The sequence below is a fragment of the Kogia breviceps genome, chromosome 3 (assembly GCF_026419965.1).
Source record: "Kogia breviceps isolate mKogBre1 chromosome 3, mKogBre1 haplotype 1, whole genome shotgun sequence".
NCBI lineage: Eukaryota > Metazoa > Chordata > Mammalia > Artiodactyla > Physeteridae > Kogia > Kogia breviceps.
Genome location: NC_081312.1, coordinates 178,235,345 through 178,254,017, shown reverse-complemented (window position 1 = coordinate 178,254,017; position 18,673 = coordinate 178,235,345). Strand labels below are relative to the sequence as shown.

At 40.0% G+C, this 18,673-nt stretch overlaps 1 protein-coding gene across 1 annotated transcript in view; it reads right to left on the bottom strand.

Moving 5' to 3' along the window:
* GPR158 (G protein-coupled receptor 158) overlaps positions 1–18,673 on the bottom strand; it is a 328,709-nt gene that overhangs the window by 30,491 nt on the left and 279,545 nt on the right. Inside the window, exon 6 of the mRNA XM_059056407.2 lies at positions 11,393–11,502. Coding sequence (XP_058912390.1) covers positions 11,393–11,502 — 110 coding nt within the window. The remainder of the gene's footprint in view (positions 1–11,392; positions 11,503–18,673) is intronic.

Genomic DNA, 18,673 nt, shown 5'->3' with positions numbered 1-18,673 from the left:
TGTAAAGGAGGCATTTGTACAAAATTCTACTTTGAATGCTTTGGAAGGACTCCATAAAGGTGAGTCACTAAAGGAAACTGTTAACTTAGAGGAAAGTAAGGAAAATTTTAATATATTGCGGTGGTCAACAAACCAAAATCCAGGAGTCCACACTCAGATTACCTCAAAATAACAGACAAAAACTCTTTAGATTCTCACTCCTACTTAAAGAACCAAAACTATGAACAATAGATAATACATTGCAGTGATTTATGCTACAAAGATAACAATTAGATCCACAGTCAAAGAAGAGGACTTACTTCAAAAATATTGGTGAATGATTATTTGTATCTTAAATTACAGTAGCTATACACTTCTTTAACCCCTTTCTACTTTAAAAAACTTTATTCATTAATTGACCAATCACTAATCCATTAAGAAGGCTTCTACTATAATCAGTAGATCAAGATTCAAAAACTCTATCCTTGGGCTTCCCTGGTGGCGCAGTGGTTGAGAGTCCGCCTGCCGATGCAGGGGACACGGGTTCGTGCCCCGGTCCGGGAGGATCCCACATGCCGCGGAGCGGCTGGGCCCGTGAGCCATGGCCGCTGAGCCTGCGCGTCCGGAGCCCGTGCTCTACAACGGGAGAGGCCACAACAGTGAGAGGCCCGCGTACCGCAAAACAAACAAACAAACAAACAAAACTCTATCCTAGAAATGAGAGAAATTTCTTCGAAAACTAATATTTTTGCCAGTGCCAATCTTATTTTTTGTAGGAGAAACCTGCAGCCACTATATGCATCTAATTGTTTCTGGTTGTACCTGGATGAATTCTAAATTTTGAATGATTAGGATCTCAAGGGGGAATCTGAACCATTTTTCTGGTCTTCTATATTTTGGCTAGGGCCAAAAGAAAAAGAGAGAATTGTTCCAAATTCTAGCTTGACTATATTTGAATATGTGAAATGTAATTATAATGAACAAAGGTTTATGTAGTGACAACCATATGCGAGGTATCATACTAGACAACATGGAAGGCAGAAGATATGATTCCTGTCTTCCAGAAGCTTACAATCTAACTAGAAAGAAGTATGTAAATAGCTACCATACAAAACAGCATATATTATATGTTGTTGCATGTAGTTAGTAAGTCCAGGAACCTAACAGAATAGGTGCTATTTGGTCTGCGTCTTGATGGATATCAATAGGTAGAAATGGAGAAAAGTGGAGAAGATATAAGGAGACATTCTAGCTGAAGGGAATCACATAACAAAGTACAAAGCAGGGAAATGTAAGTTGTCTTTGAGGGACAGTGGGTGGAAATGTTTGGCAAGAGGGGAAGTTTTTTTTTTTTTTTTCAACCCACAGGGACTCCTCGGGATTTTTCAAGTTACTGCGAAGGGTTTCATTGGGTTGAGAACCATTGCTTCAGAGAAAAATAGTTATGATTTATATTTTCTTTCCATGGCCAATATGTGGGAAATCATTTACTTTTCTGATGCTTGAAGATTTTCACATAGAAACTCTAAACCTCAATGAGAGGAAATACTGAATTTTTAAAATAACTATCTTTAAAATACTTCTTAGCCAGATGAGTTTGTCATTTGCAGAGGAAATCTATATGATCCCAGTATGGTAACCTTTTAATCAAGAAATCCAACTTCTAAATTATCAGAAATGTTCATGCTTTCCAGATGACCCCATGGGTATTTACTGTAAAATCTGAGAAATCAAGGTTGTCATAGATCCCCAAATCTCACTTCCAGAGAGGAAAAGCCAAAGCAGAGCCCTCATGAGTCTCCTGTTACTGCTTTTACTGGCTTTCAAACACTAGAAAATACAATAACACAACTCTGCACAGCAATCTAAGCATTTCAGGATATTGGTTTTTGTAAAATGGAATAAGATGCATTTTTCTAGGATTGCCTTAAAATAAAATGAGAAAATTCTGCTATATCTTTATAAAATGAGCTCTTGTTAGTCTAGGGTTCACTGCCTAGAAACCAAGTTCTAAAAATGAAATCCTTAGACACGCATTTATATGAAATACAGCTGTGGAAAAAAATGCAATCATTAAACTTATATCGATTACTTTTCCTACCATTTTTTTCACAGATAAATTTTTAAGCTACCATCTGTTCAGAAGTTTTCACTATTCTAAAGGAAAGCAGTAATGTATACAAGAGGACTGAAAAAAATTTCCAGAATTTAATATAAAAAGGTATACTTAAGGTATATATTCAGTTCTCATTATTAATAGTAGATAAATTCATAGAAATGATGTTGAAATGATAAAAAAAACAAAAGGGGGAAACCCAGGAATTGGCTGTCACTATATGTCTGCCTCTACTTTTTCACGTTCCGCATTTCTAGTTTGAGCTCATAAAACTCCACTGTAAGGACTTGTACTTAGGTTATCGATTATCTGCTTCAAATATCTAATTGATATTGTTACTCCTTATTTAACTTGATCTCTCTCCAGCTTTTGGCGTGGCGGAGGCACTTGGCTTCCATTATGTCACATTGTCTTGATTCTCTGCCTACTCCTCTGTCAGCAGCTTTTTAGTCTCTGTCACAGAGCCCTCTGCCTCAGTCTTCCCCTTAAATAACAGTGTTCCTCAAGGATCTCCTAAACTTAGTCATCTTCTATTCTTGCTCTACAGATTATACCTGGAAATTCCATCCACAATATTCTGCTTCAGTTATGTACATGCTGGTGAGTCCCAAATCTGTAACTTCGGTTTAGATTTTACTCTCCTGAGCTCAAGATCTGTACACTCAGTGACCTACTGGGCATCAACAGGTTCCCCACATAAAATCGTCACTCTCTCCACTCCTCTCTCCTCTAACCCACTGTGCTACCTGTCTCAATGACCAGTACCAGTTAATTGCTCAAAGCAGAAACCTAGGAATGAACTTTGATACTTCTCCCTCATTTACATTCCAGACACCAAACGCATGATTAAGAACTTAATTTCTAGCTCTTCAATATCTTTCAAATCCTTCCATTTTTCTCCATTTTCACTGCCACTACACAGCTCCTGGTCACCAACCTCTGTCTTCAGTAATTTCCTAACCGGTCTCCTTACTGGGCTTGCCCACCTTCAGTCCACACTGTATGCTAAAGCCACAACGATCTTCTTAAACTGCACTCTGATCACGTGGCTCTCCTGTTTACAGTCCTTCTGTGGCTCTCCACCCAAACCCCAGCGACCTTACGATGGTAAAACGCCTTAAAAAACTGGTTCCTCCTTGCTTCAGCATGCTCATCTCTCACTATTCTTCCCTTCCCCGGGTCCTGCGGGTCCCTGCGGACTGTAGGCAGGTGTCCTCCAGCTGAACCTTTGCCCTCAGCTTCCTGTGCAGCCCCTCCCTCCATCAATACAGACGCCTAACTTAGCTAATTGCTGCATAATTCGTCATGGCTCATTTGAGACGCCACTTGCTCCGGGCTAGTGGGTCCCAAACCACTATCACCAACGCCTCTGGAAACTTGTTAGAAATGCAAATTCTTGGGTCCCATCCATACCTACTACTAAGTCAGAAATTCTGGGGATTAGGGCCCAGATAGCTGTATTTTAACAAATCTGTTAGGCAAATTCGGACGAAGGCTATAGTTTGAGAGCTTTTTTTCCCAAAAGGCTTAAGACTGGTGCAGGTGTCTTTCTAATGGGCTGACTGCTCTAAACTGTCAGATAAATTTTTGAGTTTTTATTATGCTGACACCAAAATTTAAAGTCTCTAGTAACAGAAAGTTTTCCATTTTCAGAACATCTGCATCTGTCTGTGATTTAGCAGCATCTTGTTTGTGTGCTAAACGGGAATAAACATATACATCCTCAAGCCATCTAGTCTTCTGTTCTATTAATTTAATCGGAATAATCCTAAAGTCTTGAAGTTCTCCATTAGACTTGAATTTCTATACATTTTACTACTTTCTTAGAAACTCCAGAGAATAAATGCTTCTGATGAAAAGTAGGAGGTGATTATTTTCTTTTATAAATATAAAGCCACTCAATTCTTGACAAAAGAGCCTTAAGAGTGAACAACACAAAAAGGGCTGAAGTCACTCCCTCTCAGTTTGCTTTAAATGGTCACAAGCCCTCATGTTTGTTAAGCTTTCCAACAATTTCTCAAAATTTCATTTTCAGAAGTAACCTAAAGCTGCTCCTTGGTCACTGGGTAGACGTTAGGTATATATTAAAAAGGACTGGCATCACCTAGGCAGAAATAGATTGTTAATATTTATCAGACATGAAGTTCAGTAAAACTGCTGTGACTATTTTAAGTTATTGCTGTTTATAAGAAGGAAAACTCACAACTCAGCTTCCCAAATATGGGTATTTTTGCCCATTTCAGTGACCTGCTTGTGTTCTCATATCTCATACTAATCTTCTTTTCTTTTGACCTGATTGTAAGTAGATAGAATAAGGCAGAATGATGAAAAAAAAAGGAAGAAGGAAGGGTTATAGGACTGTTGCAAGTCAAATATAGATCTAGAAGGAACTTGCGGATTATCTCTTCTGATATCAGAAACAAGGAAAGAATGTCTGCCCTCACCACTTCTATCCATCATTGTACCAAAAGTTCTAGCCAGAGTAATTGGTCAAGAAAAAGAAATAAAATGCATCCAAATTGGAATGGGAGAAGTAAAACCGTCTCTGTTAGTAGATGACATGATCTATGGAAAACCCTAAAGAACACACACACACACACACACATGCACGCAACACACACACACACACAAAATCTGAGCTAAAAACCACATTCAGTGAAGTTGTAAGATACAAGTTCAACATTAAAAAATCAGTTTTATTTTTATATACTAGTGATGAGTTAACTGAAAATGAAATTGACTAAACAGCTCCATTTACTATAGCATCAAAAAAATACCTAGGGGTAAATTTAACCAAGGAGGTAAAAGATGTGTATGCTGAAATCTATACAACATCACTGAAAGAAATTTTAAAAGATCTAAAGTAATGGAAAGACATTCCGTGTTCATGGATTGAAAGACTTAATATTGCTAAGATGGCATTATTCCCTAAATTGTTCTACAGGTTCAAGTCAATTTAACAAAACAGTCTGGTACTAGCATAATGGTAGACATATAGAACAATGGAATAAGACTGATCATCCAGAAATAAACCTCTACCTCTCCAGTCAATTGATTTTTGACAACACTGCCAAGACCATTAAATGAAGAAAAAATTATGTTAAAAAAAATCTATTCAATAAAAAAGGGCGTTCCCTGGCAGTCCAGTGGTTAGGACTCGGTGCTTTCGCTGCCGTGGCCCCGGGTTCAATCCCTGGTCGGGGAACTAAGATCCCACAAGTCGCATGGTGTAGCCAAAAAAAACCCACTTTTAAACAAATGGTCCTAAGGACAAGTGTATATCCAAATGCAGAAGAACGAATTTAGACCTCTACCTCACATAATATACAAAAGTTAATTCCAAATGAATCAAAGACCCAAATGTAAGAACTATAAAATGCTTAGAACAAAACAGAGGTATAAATCTTCCTGATGTGAAAGTAGGCAATGGTTTCTTAAATATCATACCAAGGCATATGTAACAAGAGAAAAAATAGATAAACTGAACTGTATAAAAATAAAAAATCTGTGCATAAAAGCACACTATCAAGAAAGTAAAAAAGAAAACCCACAGAATCGGAGAAAATATTTTCAAATAATTTCTCTGATAGGGTCTCAGATGCAGAATATATAAGAATTCATACAATGCAACACAAAAAGACAAAAAATCCAATTTAAAAATGGCCAAAGGGGCTTCCCTGGTGGCGCAGTGGTTGAGAGTCCGCCTGCCGATGCAGGGGACACGGGTTCGTGCCCCGGTCCGGGAAGGTCCCACGTGCCGCGGAGCAGCGGCTGGGCCCGTGAGCCATGGCCGCTGAGCCTGCGCGTCCGGAGCCTGTGCTCCGCAATGGGAGAGGCCGCGACAGTGAGAGGCCCGCGTACCGCAAAAAAAAAAAACAAAAAACAAACAAAAAAATGGCCAAAGGACCTGAATAGACACTTCTCTAAAGTGATGTATAAATGACCAATAAACACCTGAAAAGAATCTCAACATTATTAGTCACTGGGAAAATGGATAAAAAGATTTTCTTCCTTTTGCCCTTTAAAAAATTTTAAGTATCTTACTGCATTTTATATACCTTTAAAAGGATACATAAAATAAATATAAATATCTTCCAGTCACTTTCAAAATTTACTAGGGGGAGGGGTGGAGTGAGAGGCAGGGGTCAGCAGATGTAAGCTACTATATACAGAATGGATAAACAGCAAGGTCTTACTGTAGAGCACAGGGAATTATATTCAATATCCTGTGATAAACCATAATGGGAAAGAGTATAAAAAAGAATGTATATATGTATAACTGAATCACTTTGCTGTACAGCAGAAATTAATACAACACTGTAAATCAACCATACTGCAATAAAAAATATTTACTAGGAAACAAAACTATCTATCTATCTATCTATCTATCTATCTATCTATCTACCTATCTATCCATTCCCACAAAGTGTAAATATTTAGTGCTAATGAGTGCAGTCGAGAAAACTGCTACAAACTGCGCTGTGTCCAGAGCAAGCAGTACTGAATAATGCATGAAAGGAAAATCCCTAGGCCAGAGCCAGAAGAAGGTTTTTTTGTAGCCTGCTTAAAGATTTGTTTTAAATGTAGTACAGAAAAGTCTTTTGTTTTTTCTTGATCAGCCTTAGAAAAAGGAAAAGGCAATTTGTTTTCAGAAATCATATTACAGGGAATAGGAAAATGTTCTTCTAGCATTAAGTTTCTTAATCTCTCTCTACCCCCTTTCATTTAAAACAGTTCCTCATTTTTCCTCCTGATAATATACTCAGATTTTCTGAGCCTAGAGATATTTGCCTTTCCAGGTTTCTTAAAACCAACCAACCGACCAACCAACCAACCTATCTTAGCAAGTATTCTGTGAACCCACACATGCATGGATGTCCCAGATGTTCCTTTAGATCTGTCCTACATCCTTAATGTACTAAGTCAAACATATCTATGGTTACTGAAGGAAACTCTTTTTATAAATGAACCTTCTTCATTTTTGCCTATTTCAGCCTTATTTTTCCTTATGATCCATACTGAGCTAGCTAAAACCTCTCCCATCCTTCCTTCTTTCTTTCTCCAAAAAGAAACAAACAATTTTAGGTTCAAATAAATTGCACTGCATGAATGGCCTGCCAGTGAGGTGGGGAGGCGTGACTTGCCTGCCCTGGGTGCAGGTAATGATGTCCACAGAGAATTTAAGGCAATAAAAATGATAACTCAAAGCTGTTCTGCTTTTTATCATCACCATGTGCTGGTGATTCTAAACAATGTCAATGATAAAACACTCCTCCCTGAAGGACTGGACCACTTTCACCACCTTCCCCTAACTTGTTACACCTCTGTATTGCACTGTTAATAAACAAAAGACTTGCAATCTTCCTTTGGATTGGTATGGTAGTCTTTGGCTGTATGACTCTCAAATGTGGGGGGAGACCACTAAAGAAAAAGGTGGGAGATATGATAAAAGTGAATGAAACCCTTAAGTTCCTGTCTAGGCTAACAGTATCATTTCTAGTGACAGACTGAGATCCTATTCCTTTTTCATATTTTCTTCAAGTTTTCAGAGCTACTGGAATTCTGTAAACACTAAAATTGATCAGTGAGAGGTCAGCAAAGAGAAAAAGAAATGTTAAACAATTTTACTAAGCCTTGAGGGAAATGGCTGAAATAAAACAAGAACTCAGGTGTTTCCTGCTTATCCTATTCTCAAGGGACTAGAACAGTCACTTTATCAGTACTGATAATTGCCTTAGAATTTTCTGCCTAGAGAGGTGTTACTTTTTAAAAAAATTTTGAAATAAAAAATTAAGTTCCTATAAAAATGACAATATAGCATTCAAGGGGTTTTATCCCTTAGCTCAGGCTATCCTGATCCCTCAAGCTACCTTGGGTCAGGTCCGACGGAACCTGGTTCTTTAGCTTTCTCTTCAAGTCTGTGACCTTCTCCATATCCTTCCAATGAATTCCTTTTTTGCTTAATTTAGCCATCCTCAGTGTCTGTGGTTTGTAACCAAAACCCCCTACCTGACATATTTTACAAATATTTCAATCATGTTTAAGATTTACAGCAACTCTACAGGTGAGGTGAGAAGGGATTCTCAGAAGCTAGAATAATTTCTTCTTGGTTGTGTGAGTTATCAGTGGCAGAACTGAAACTCAAATTTGGATTTGTAAGATTTATGTCTTTCCTCTCTATCATGTTACTACAAAGTCTTCCAAGTCCTTTCTTGAGGACAACACGTTGCTTGGCTATAAGAGATGTCCGCCAAAGACCTCCCTGCAGCTCCTTTCACTATAACCATCCACCCATTCGTTCACTTGACAAATATCTGAATTCATTAAACGGGCAAGACGCAGCACTAAGGAGGGGGAGACAAAGCTGGTTCAGCCAGTCACTTCCGTCGGGCTGCTCACAGTCCTTTGAGATGCTGATTCTTCAGTTTATAGACTTACACAATATTGGAACCAGTTAAATTTAAACAATATGGAAAACGAATATAATATACAGCCATATGGTTCAGACAGGATAAGAACAATTCAGCTCATTAAATTAGAAATAGTTTCCACTCGATTTAAGCCTTCAGTAGATAATTCTTCACTGCAATGACTTCTAGAGACACACAGTCGGAGAGAAAATCGTTTTAATTAGTCTTTAAAATAAAGAAGAGAATGATGAAGTAATCTAGTTTCCCAAATCCCAATCATTTGTAGGCCACCCTCAAGATTTCTGCCTGTATCTGTGTACCGACTTCTATTTATTGCTTTAAAATATTTTAAAGGGACTTCCCTGGCGGTCCAGTGGTTGGGACTTCCCCTTCCAATGCAGGGGGTGCAGGTTCGATCCCTGGTCGTGGAGCTAAAATCCCACATGCCTTGCAGCCAAAACACCAAAACGTAGAGCAGAAGCAGTGTTGCAACAGATTTCGATAAAACTTTAAAAATGGTCCACATCAAAAAAAAAAAAATCTTTAAAATATTTTAAAGGAAACTTTATATTGCTACTTTCAATGAAAAACTGGTAGGTAATCCATAAATAGAATGTAACTATGAAAATAAATACAGTGAAATAAAGATAATAAATTTCATCTAGATAGTACTGCAGTGGGAAGCTCTGAGCCTGAAGCTTGATCCACTCTTCGTTGTAAAGGAAAATTAGCAACTGTTCGGCAGGTGTTAAAGACCTACTATTTCCAAACTATTTTTTCTCCTGGAAATAATCAGAGGGATGGAAAGAGAACCTGAATGGAAGGAATTTTCTTACTCTGTGATTCAGTGTTATTTAATACTGTGTTTTTGTCCCACAAACAGCCTCTCACAGACCGCAGTGTCATGTGTTTCAGGCACTTGAGAGCACACAGTGAGTCAGGGAAACAGGAATGTTTTATGTGTGGAGGGAACTGTGGGAAGCAGCTTCCAAGTCTGCATCTGACATTTTCATTCATTCACTTATCAACTATTATGCATTAGGTACCTGCCATGTGTCATTCATTGTGCTAAGAGCTGGGGATTCACTCGTGAATGACCTCACTTCAAGGAGAAGGTAAATTAGGTAAAAATGAAGAAGATAATTACATAATCAAACTGTATCATATAATAGAGGACCCAATAGATGCTGAGGGCTAGACTCATAGGGAGAGAGGTCATTCTCAAGTCTCAAGAGGCCACCCATTCTTCTGGGAATTCCAGAAGTCTTATTGTCCATTATAGGCTGTCAATGATTTCTCATTTCCTTTAGCAAGCACCAGCTGAAAAATAGTTATCATACAAGGAATGGAAACCGGAAAGTACTTAAAGAACAGGACACAAGAGCAAAGTGTGCGGGGATGTGGAAAGCATACAGTGGGCAGCAGAAGGACCATTAGAGGTTAGTCTCAGCATTTCTCTTTGTCGTAAATAGAGGGCTATGATTTCCTAGGCTAAACTCAGATTTAAACTGGACCTCCTGAAGTCCAGTCCAATAAACTTCGTACTATATGACATATATAAGAAAGGATCTTGGGCTTCCCTGGTGGCGCAGTGGTTGCGAGTCCGCCTGCCGATGCAGGGGACGCGGGTTCGCGCCCCGGTCCGGGAGGATCCCACGTGCCGCGGAGCGGCTGGGCCCGTGAGCCGTGGCCGCTGCGCCTGCGCGTCCGGAGCCTGTGCTCCGCAACGGGAGAGGCCACAACGGTGAGAGGCCCGCGTACCGCAAAAAAAGAAAGGATCTTGAGAGTTAAAGACATTTACATTTGTTCCAAAAAGATAATCTGGAGCATTCCCAGTTAATAAAATAAGTACAAAAAAATAGTAAAAGAAATGGAGATGCTTGTGTAATGGAGAGTATAATGATCACATTTCAAGAAAGGGTGAAGGGGTGGCATTTAAAGACAAATATAACATATACTATGGCATTTAAGATAAACTGTTTTATGAGTCATATTTATACATTTATACATGAATTTATACATCTCAAATTCATACATTTATTGAGAAATACTTATGGTTAAATTAGCATGAAAATATGAATGGCTTACTGTGACTATTGAAACAGCTTTAAAGCTGGTCAGCGTAAAAGGTTTCCTCTATAGAACTACAGTGTTATCCTGCAGGAGAGATTTACACTTTATCTTCTATGCTCTTTGGCACCACTACGCTGAGAAAACTTGGAAAGAGGAGGCAAGGGAAAGCCCTGCAATCATTTCCAGCTATCCCCAGCCTCTGGATAGGGAATTTATTTTATTGCCTCTTTCTTCCTAGTATTTATCATATACTTTTTAACAGTCGGTGATTCTGAAACTAAAGTATAAGGGAATTTACAGTGTTCTCCAATTTATAAGGCTGATAATCACTGGAGCCTACTGGTTAAGGAGGGAAACCAAGAATACTATTTTTTGGAAATTTGTCCAAAGAATATCAGCGGGATTGCCCTGACCGTGGAGCTCGGGCACGGAGGGCAGGAGCCTCTGTCAGCCCCGCGAGCTGCTGTACAGGACTCTCTGGTGGCTCTGGACTTGGATTATGATTTCAGCTTTCTGTTCTTAGCTAGTAAATACTGTTTCACATTCATCCTAAATTTATTTTTTATTCAGAATTAACCTTTCCATAACCAATGGCACATTCTATTAAAGCATGTTGCTCAAATTCAATTGTATTAAAGACTTTCCTAGAGAATCATAAAGATATTGTCTTGAAAATGAAAAATATATATCATCTTCCTATCTAAATTTCTGAAATTTAACCATTTAAGTGGCTGACTGAGCTTGCAAGTACATGCTAATAAGCCAGACACTTTGATCCTCCCACGGGAATGAAAACTAATAGAACATAATATACCTGTGAAGCTTGAGAGTGACAGTTCCATAAACAGTCGCAAAACCGAGAAGACGGGCCCATCTCAGGAGAATACAGCGAAATGTGCTTGGCTCAAAGTACAGAATAACAACCTGTGGGATGAGAAGAGAAAGAAAGAGAACTTCAGGGTCAGCTGACGACCCACAGATTAAAATCAGTATTTCACAGTCTGACGTTTAATACTATGAATTTTGACATGAGAACATATTTCTTTGAATAAAACTCTAAAATATTATTTTGATCACTCTTTGTCCAAAACAAAGAACTACAGAGTCTCCTTATTGTTTCCATATCAGATTTAAAGTCTTTAATTCTAGCTTTCAGGAGTTTCTAGCAATTGCCTCTAAATTTGTGGTATGTCCAAGCTTCACTCTCCTTTACTTCCTCAGATGGGCCAGCCAGGTGAGCTTCCACTGCCTTTCTCAACTGGAGCCATGCCTATTCCTGCTCCACACTTCCGGCAATAACTTTCCCCGTCTGAAATATCCTAAGAGGATTATCCTGTACTGCACCCCATCCCCCCATCATCTATCACTCCATGTTTTTGGCTCCATTACTTCACTAACTCCTCGCTTCTCACTCCAGACTTTTCACTCAACAAATATTAATTAAGCATTTATCATGAGCCAGGCAATATACTAGATGCTATGGGTACAAAGGCCAGTAAGAAAGGGAAGACAGCCATATAAAGAAGAAATTGGAGGCTTCCCTGGTGGCGCAGCGGTTAAGAATCCGCCTGCCAATACAGGGGACACGGGTTCGAGCCCTGGTCCGGGAAGATCCCACATGCCGCAGAGCAACTAAGCCTGTGCACCACAGCAACTGAGCCTGTGCTCTAGAGCCCGCGAGCCACAACTACTGAAGCCCGTGTGCTACAACTACTGAAGCCCGTGCACCTCAAACCCTTGGCTCCACAAGAGAAGCCACCGCAATGAGAAGCCCGCACACTGTAACGAAGAGCAGCCCCCACTCACTGCAACTAGAGAAAGCCCGCATGCAGCAGTGAAGACCCAACGCAGCCAAAAATAAAATAAATTTAAAAAATTTTAAATATATATAAATAAATAAAGAAAGAAGAAATTGCATCAAAGCAGTATAGGTGCTGCGATAAACATCTGTGCAGGCTCCATGGGACACCAAGGAACAAGTGGTCAACTCGGGGGGATGGTCAAAGGTCCTGTGAAAGCACAGTACGCACAACCTTTCATCTGCTACTGCGTGGTTTTGAGCAAGCCCTCACTGACTAGGAGATGGTTTGGACCTGCTAAAGGATTAATGCTGGCGAAAAATGTGGCCCTGCGCTCTTCTGCTGGAGCACCTGGCCTGAACTGATTCTGCTGAGCATAACGCCACTGTAATAGAAAAGTATGCCCGCTCCTAAAATCTCCACTGTTATTGCGGTTTTTCATCCCAAAGATGTGAATACTGGAAAACAGAAAGCATAGCTGGGGGAGGTGGGGTGGGTGCTGACACTTTCTTGCTGATATCTGACAAATGGAGCCCCACTCTCCAGCAGTAACAAGCAGGACATTACCTATAACTCTATGCTGGCATCTCTCTAATATTGCTACCATATAAGAGTATTAAATTAAGCATTGACAAGACCATTATGATTAAATTCTCAAGGACTGGGGAAAAGACTGGACAAAAGTGTCAAGAAGAAATGAGAAGAAGGTAAAAAATAGACGTGGACAGGAGATAATGTTCCTTTGTGTGTATATAGTACTTGTCCTTAATTTTCTAATTCACTAAGTCTATGCTGAAGATAGAGATAAAGATTTGATTTCAGAATTTAATCTACCAGGAAACTGCATCCAAAACTTGATATAAAACCTTTCTTTTATTTTCTATTTTCACAAGTTAAAATTCTGTAACTTTGTATTCTAAGTCTTAGTTCATATGCTTTAGACATAGTTCCTATGCACAAGGGTCCAGTGGTAATTATGAGTTCTGCAAAGTAAGCTGTACTGTTTACTAATGAATCAGAGCTCAAGGAAGAAGGGAAAACTTATGGGAAAGAAAAATAGAGAAAACTTGATATAAGATTAAGGGATTAGGGAAGCATAAGTGTTCCTTCTCATGGCAGAGAGAAATGATAGTTTAGCAACTAGAGATAGGAACCTAAAGTCTAGAATATATAAAATCTCAAATATTTCCACTAGAAATGGCTTCAGAGGTTATTCCAGCACAGTGGATTCCTGCGGCCTGCAAAAGCCTGAGACTTATTGCAAACTTTTCTATTTCACAACAAGCAACAACTAAGAGAATGAATAAGCAAAGGTGAACAACTATACTATAGACGTCTGCATGATTTTTTTATTTTGAAAGAAAGAATTGCTCTTGAACTGTTTGGGAACTATTGATATAGCTTCAAACTTTTATTTCACAGATAAAGAATCTGAGGACTTGTTACTGTAAGTGAAAGATTGAGTCGGTCAGAAATAAATGAAAGAATAACAATTTTTTTCAACTTCAATGGATGAGGTATAAGTTTAAAAAGTAATAGAAAATGAAATTCCAGTGAACTTAATAAAACAATTAGAAACAGTTCAGGAAATGGTGAAGTAGAACTCTCAGTTTTGCAGTGTGGTGGTGGAGAATACAGGCTCTGAATCCAGTCTCCCTGGATCCAATCCTGGCTCTATTCTTTAGTAGTTGTATGACTTTGAAAGACATTGCCTTGCTATGCCTCAGTTTTCCCATTTGTAAGATGAACACAGCAATAATACTTGCAGGTGGGACTGTTTTGAAGTTTCAGTGCGATACACATAGTGTCTGCTACAGTGAGTATTCAGTAAGTATTGGCTAATATTATTATGAGAGTTGATTTATGAATGTTTGTTCTAAAAGTTACCCCTGCAATGCAGTATAATTGCATCTCATGAATTCAATGAATTCTTTACTAATGCTTCTAGCCACTCCTTTTGAATTCCTATAATCACTTTTGGACTGTATATTTTTTCTGCCTTATATTATATTTATCTGTAGGGGTCTCTCCCTGAATCAAATGTAAAATCCTGTGTGCTTTACATTTATATGTAAAATATTTGCTCAAGGATCTAATATTTTAGTTAATTTAATAAATACAATATTATCTTCAAAGTAAACTATTTGAAAAGTCCCATTAGGGTTCACTAGTCTTTGTGACTCTAACTTACACGTTCACTAGTTATTTACTCTGCATGAGGCAGTAAGGGATTTTGAAGCCATAAAAGTAAATCCGATGCAGATTAGCTCCTCAAGAAGAGTGGATGTTACATGTAAATGATAAAAATACTGGCATGATCATACCACATATCTATCCAGCATTATTGCTAGATACTAAATTATACAATTGTGCATTGCTTGCACATTTAATCCTCACAATACCTTATGAAGTAGTGACTTCTATTTTATAGAAGAGAAATGAGGCACAGAGAATTTAAGTGATATGCGCAGGGCCACACAGCTAGGAAGTGTCTGAGCTGGGATCTGAATCCAGGTGGTTTGGCTCCAGAGTTCACGCTCATAAGAGCTGCACTGGCTTGCCTCTCCAAATAGTTCTACCATGTGGGGAGATGACAAATGCCATAATACCATGAATTGCCATTCTACTGAGGATTCAGAGAAAAGGGAAATTTCTCTCAGTGGAAACAAGCAAAGCTATCCCGGGAGGCTGGACACCTGAGAGCGCATGAAGGAGGAGTGGGTTTAAGTATGAGAAGCAAAGAGGAAAGAGGACGGGGGCCTGAGACGGAGCCATGGTGTGGGGATGCTTCAGAGGGTGGAGTGTACAGACAGACACAGCGGGAGGACACCCAGGGGAGTGTAGAACATCAAGCTTCAAAGCAGAGACGCGACCAGTTCACTGTAAACTGTGAATAACAGGGTGAGGAATTCAGATTTTATTCCAAGAGCAGACACGCCATTAAACTTTGAGTGGAGATCAGAGGTGTGTTCCAGAAACTTACTCTCATAGCAGCATGCAAGAAGACTGGTTGCCCAAGGAAGGAGAAGAGAGTGAAGGTGAAAAGACCAGGTGGAAAAAAGAAAACCAATCCCAATCCATCATCTTTCCCACCAGCCTTTTCCCTCTTCTTATATCTTATTCCACCGTTCCTCTTTCTTCCAGCTCCTAAACGGCAGGTAGGGTGATGTTTCTGACGCCTCACTCTCCTGCCTAGAACCTTTCACTGGCTCCCATGAGAAAGTCAAAACCATTCGAGCTGGCTGTCAGCAGCTTGCCTTTATTACACCATTGCTTGTCCTCCACCCAAGCCCTCCAATCCTTGCATACGCTGTCCCTTCTCACTGGACGTTCCTCGCACAGCCCCGCAGTCTCACCCGTACCTGGCTCACTCCTGTTCACCCGCAGGCCTCAGCCTGCACATCCCTTCCTCTAGGAGGACAAAGCCCTGCCTGTGGTTTGGGACACTGTCCCTGCTTTATGGCAGCACTGGACCCACGGCACCACGTTGGCTTGTAGGCGCTGTGACAGCCACGTTGATCGTGTTCACTTCTGTAACACTGGCACCAGCAGAGTCCTGGCACACAGGAAATGTTCAGAAATATGTGTTGAATGAAAGAAAAAATAAAGCTATGGGAAAAAGGTAAAGAAAGATGTAACAAATACAGTGAGAATGGGAATTCAGTCATGCATGGGAATAGAGGAAAAGATGATGCTGAATCAAGAAATCTGAGCAAATAATTATTTGTTGAGGCAAAAGAGAATAAAGTGTCAAAGACAATGTAGAGATTTTAAGCCTGGATGACTGGGAGGATGATTGTGCTTGAAGAGAAACAGATTTAAAAAAAAAGATGCATAAGTTGAAGAAATTATGTTACCTCTGCTTAAAACTCTCCCCACTCCCGCCTTGTCCTTCACGTCTCAGGTCAGGGTCGGCACCCATGATGCTCCCCAGCACCCCCAGACCAAGTCAGGTTTCCATCTCGCCTGCACGGTATTTACTTGTATTGAATTCTGAGCTTTCCTTCATCACACTCATCACATCTATTCTGATATAATTATTTCTGTAATTCTTTTGTTGAATGTGTCTTACTAGCATGTAAGACATGAGGGCAGGGATTGTAACTGCCGTAGTCATGGTTGCATGCCTATTCTCTAGTGCTGTATGTTGTAATAGGAGGTACCCCAACGTGGAAGGAATGAGATTAAAAAAGGAAGGGAGGGAGAGAGGAGAGAGGAAGTGAAGGAGAAAAGATAGTAAGTTCATTTTTGGATATACTGAGTGTAAGTTTCCTGTTAACACATCCCATTCCGATCTAGCTTTGTATTAGTTAATATAATCTGTAATGAGAAAAAAACAAAAACAAGGCTACGATGTTTCAATGGTTTTCACATCCCTATACTTAACCTTTTCTTGTTAAATATAATGTATATAAATGTATAACAAATTATTGTAAAATAAACACCTCCTCCCAAATCCCAAGTTAATAACAAATTTCGTAACAGACCTCGGTAGGAGAAGACGTGAAGAACAACTAAGCCACTGAGCTGAAGATTTACGAATGATGCTGCTAATACTAACAGCTGTCATTTTTCTGTACAAGTGACAACAACAGCTGCTCATGCCCACCCACTGATCACTGTGCTAGACACGTTACTTATATTGAAGGTCCAAGATATACTTTATTATCCCCGTTTCAAAGACAGAGACTTAATTTTAATGGTTTGCCTATGGTTATTAAAATAGGAAACCCATTAAAAAAATACCTTTACTGGAAGAGCTGCCTAAGGTGTATTTTCAAAGTACATATTTCAAGGGAAAAACTCTTCCCGGTTTCTTTCCAATCCTAGAGGCTAATGATAGATATAAAGATATTTTATTTAATGTGTGAGAAGCAGGATATAAGTGAACCATCTAAGGACCAACTGCTGGGCGAGTAAGCACAGTGTATAAACTGTTAGGGTTAGGAGGGTGGGGTGAGAGAAAAAGAGACATTCGGGGCCAGCAAGAGAAAACGTGTCACAGCAAAACCACCGGTTTTCTTTTACCTTTAATATTGCCTCTTGGGAACTCACTATTCTCTGCCTAGAGGTTTGTTTCCCCCAATCTCGTTGAGAGGAAGCCTTCAGCGTGAAGGTCTAAGGTGGATGTACCCCTATGGGCATTTTAACAACTTGGCTCTTCCAACACTGGAAGTTTCTTCACTTGCTTACGAAATTCCATCGGCTGACCTCAGTGGTGGGGTGCTCCAGGCACTGTGATTTTTAAAAGTATTTCTGGTTTGGAAATAGCCTTCCAGGCATTCCCCGCATTCCCAACAAATCTGCACAGATTATCCACCCATTTCACCAAATGTGATTTTTTAAGCTGGTGTGGAAGTCAGCTTGATTGCTTGTACCCTTTGGATACTGAAGACAATGAATGAGGAAGAAAAGAGAATCACAGAGAAAAGGCTATTAGTCTTTTCAAATATGTACAAAATAGAAGACAATTTTAAAATAATTTTCCTTTGCAAATATAGACACGACACCACAGGTAGAAAATTGACCTCTGCTGTGTTTGCTCAGAAGGTACAAGGCCTGGTGCTTCCGGAAGAACAATGCTTAGAAGGTGGATCCGTCAGCAGTCAGCACAGTCTGGTGCTTTACCCGAAGCTCTGACACTGAAAGATGCGAAGCTCCTGTTCTAGGCCTGATATTTTAAGGATCTGAGCAAGTTTCCTAATAGTGCTGGACACAGCAGTTCTACTTTCCTACTTGACTCGTCAAGCGTTATTTGCTTCAGTTCAGTGAAAATGGCCGTGAATTCAAACACTTTTTTTTTTTTTTTTTTTTTTTTTTTTGTGGTAGGCGGGCCTCCCACTGTTGTGGTCTCTCCCTTTGCGGAGCACAAGCTCCGGACGCGCAGGCTCAGCGGCCATGGCTCACGGGCCCAGCCGCTCCGCGGCACGTGGGATCTTCCCGGACCGGGGCACGAACCCGCGTCCCCTGCATTGGCAGGCGGACTCTCAACCACTGCGCCACCAGGGAAGCCCTCAAACACTTTTATAGGTGAAGAAGGTGTTACGTGCGTCGGGGGTGCTGTTGGTGTGTGTGTGAACAGTGATATTTACAAAAAGAGATTCCTGGGTAACGGAAGCACGGAGACAGATGCCGGTGGTGAGACTTCTGTTGAGGAAGCTGCCCTTTGATGAGGAGGTGAGGGACTCCTGGGGCTTTAAGGACTTTCTCTACCGCATCTACGATTTCCTCTGCTCCCTGCGAGGCCACGTGCTGCCGGTCAAGCGCTTCCCAGGCCCGCTCACCCCTCTCAAGTT